Source organism: Pseudophryne corroboree, chromosome 2 (genome assembly GCF_028390025.1).
Source record: "Pseudophryne corroboree isolate aPseCor3 chromosome 2, aPseCor3.hap2, whole genome shotgun sequence".
NCBI classification, from domain to species: Eukaryota; Metazoa; Chordata; class Amphibia; order Anura; family Myobatrachidae; genus Pseudophryne; species Pseudophryne corroboree.
The window spans coordinates 326,010,410-326,012,464 of record NC_086445.1 but is presented as its reverse complement, the minus strand read 5'-3'; the positions used below and the strand labels follow the sequence as shown (position 1 = coordinate 326,012,464).

The window sequence follows — 2,055 nt, the reverse complement described above, 5'->3', positions numbered from 1 at the left end:
CATCTCTCCTCTCTAACATTTCTTTGATCAGTCTGTCTAGATCGGCTTTCATGGCATCTGTACCTTCAAAGCATGGTTGGAAACTGTCTGCAACCAACACACTCTTTTTCTGAGCTTCTTCTGCCTCCTTTTTTTGATAGGCCGCCAGGCATACAGGATGAATGGTGAGCGTCTGGTAATATTCCTTTCCACCCTCCTCTCTGCACCATTGGGCTAGTGTATTGAACAAATGGGCATTGGTTCCTATGATAACTTGCATATCTCTATCCTCTTCTTCTGGATCGGGACACACAAGGGCGACTACTTGCACTTCTTTTTCAATCCCAGCCAGTTCTCTTGGGAACTTGAGGTCCACTGTGATGTATCCGAGATATGGATAGCTCTGTTCACTGAGGCCCCAGATGGTCAGCCCAGACAATGGATGTACCTTGACATCAGACAGATTCTCACGAAACCACTTCTCGAACACAATGGACACCTGGGAACCACTATCCAGTAGAGCCGTACACTTCTGTCCATTCAATAAGGCAGTCACATGAGGCGCTGGACCGAGTAGGCCAGGTGGCAATATATTCCAGGTAGCAGGTGAGTTCCCCACAGCATTGGTACTAACTTTCTTTAGGGGGCCAGGGTGGGGTCTTCTGGTCCCCTTTTCTCGTTTCCCGAAGGCTGTTCAGGTTGTGGGGATTGCTTATATGATGACCTCTGATTCCATCTGGCTGGACACTGTCTAGCTATATGTTCAGGCCGACCGCACTCGAAACATCTTCTGGGGTCACCTCGACTCTCTAGTTGTATTGGAGATGATGGATGCGAAGGCCTTGGGGCCTCCCTAGCTGTTTGAAGGGCTAACAGACGGTCTATCTGTTCTATCTGTTCCTTCTGAACTTGAAGGATCTTCAGCAACTCCACCTCTTTTGTACTGGTTTCCTGCTTCAGGCTAACAGTCTTTATCTTTTTGGCCACACCATCTCTAGCTTCGATTATAGCTTCCTCTTGTTTGACTTAATTGATTAGCTGGTTGAAAAAAGGAACTGGGTTTCTAGTAGAGTCTCCCCGGAGCTTCAATGCAACTGGGTCTAAAGACAGTGCTCCTCTTAGTAACTGTTGCATGCGACTCCCATCTACTTCACTGAGGGTCATTCCCCCTTTTTCCACAATGCGGTAAATTAGCTTGTCCAGGCGGTAGAGATATTTGGACAATCTCTCCCCCGGCTCTTGACAGGTGTTTCTTAACTTGTAAAGGAGGTCAGTGGCATCTTCTGATGTTCCAAACTCTCTTTCCAGAGCCGCTAGATAGTTCTGTGCAGTAGCATTAGGGTCACTCCGACGAGTGGCCTGCACAATCTCCACTGCTGGACCACGTAAACTCTCCACTATCCGTTGTCTCTTTGCAGTCTCAGGACAGTGCCACTCTTCCATGTACTGGATTGCAGTGTCTTTCCACACCTCATAGGCATCTTCTCCAGTTGGAACAGGTTGGACACCTGAGAAAGGTCTCAATCTCCTATATCCACCATCATACTGGTTTCTTCCCAGTTGCTCCACGAGTTTATTCATAGCGACCAAAAATAATTGACTCTGTGTGTCAGAGGCTCCATCTAGGCCCAGAGGTGACTCATCTTGTCTTCGAATGTCAGGGGACTGTACAATGGGGCTCCTTGCCCTCTCTTCAGTAGGACTTGATTCTTGGGCAACTCTCATCCCCTCGCTCGGCTTAAGAGGCAACACTACGCTCCAACGTTTGCTTCCCTCATAGGAAAAGACATCAGGGATCAATCCTCTCTCCAACACAGCATCGCACTCTAGCAGCACAGCATCATCCCTCCTGCCCAGTACATTTGTCCTCTGCATCCCTGTCCGATCTGCAATTATCTTGGTAACCTCCTCATCTGGAACTTCATGCAGTTCACCGCACAAAACAAAACAGCATTCTGAATCTTTGGATAGTTGTTCACACCAACCATATACTTCTTCTGGCTTCAAACTAGCTATGGCGCCTGCCTGGTAAGCAAATTCTGAGTTAGCTGTACGGATCTCAGCAGTGCACTCCAC

At 48.1% G+C, this 2,055-nt stretch overlaps 1 protein-coding gene across 1 annotated transcript; it reads right to left on the bottom strand.

The window, feature by feature from the left end:
- Positions 1–1,005: 1,005 nt before the first annotated feature.
- On the bottom strand, positions 1,006–1,854 carry LOC134991785 (paraneoplastic antigen Ma1 homolog). Its single transcript, XM_063950747.1, has one exon. It carries the CDS (start codon positions 1,852–1,854, stop codon positions 1,006–1,008), a length of 849 nt encoding a protein of 282 aa, XP_063806817.1.
- Positions 1,855–2,055: the final 201 nt, after the last annotated feature.

What these genes read in the sequence shown, in the direction of transcription:
- LOC134991785 (XM_063950747.1), bottom strand. Translation starts at nt 1,854, where the DNA reads ATGCAGAGGACAAATGTACTGGGCAGGAGGGATGATGCTGTGCTGCTA.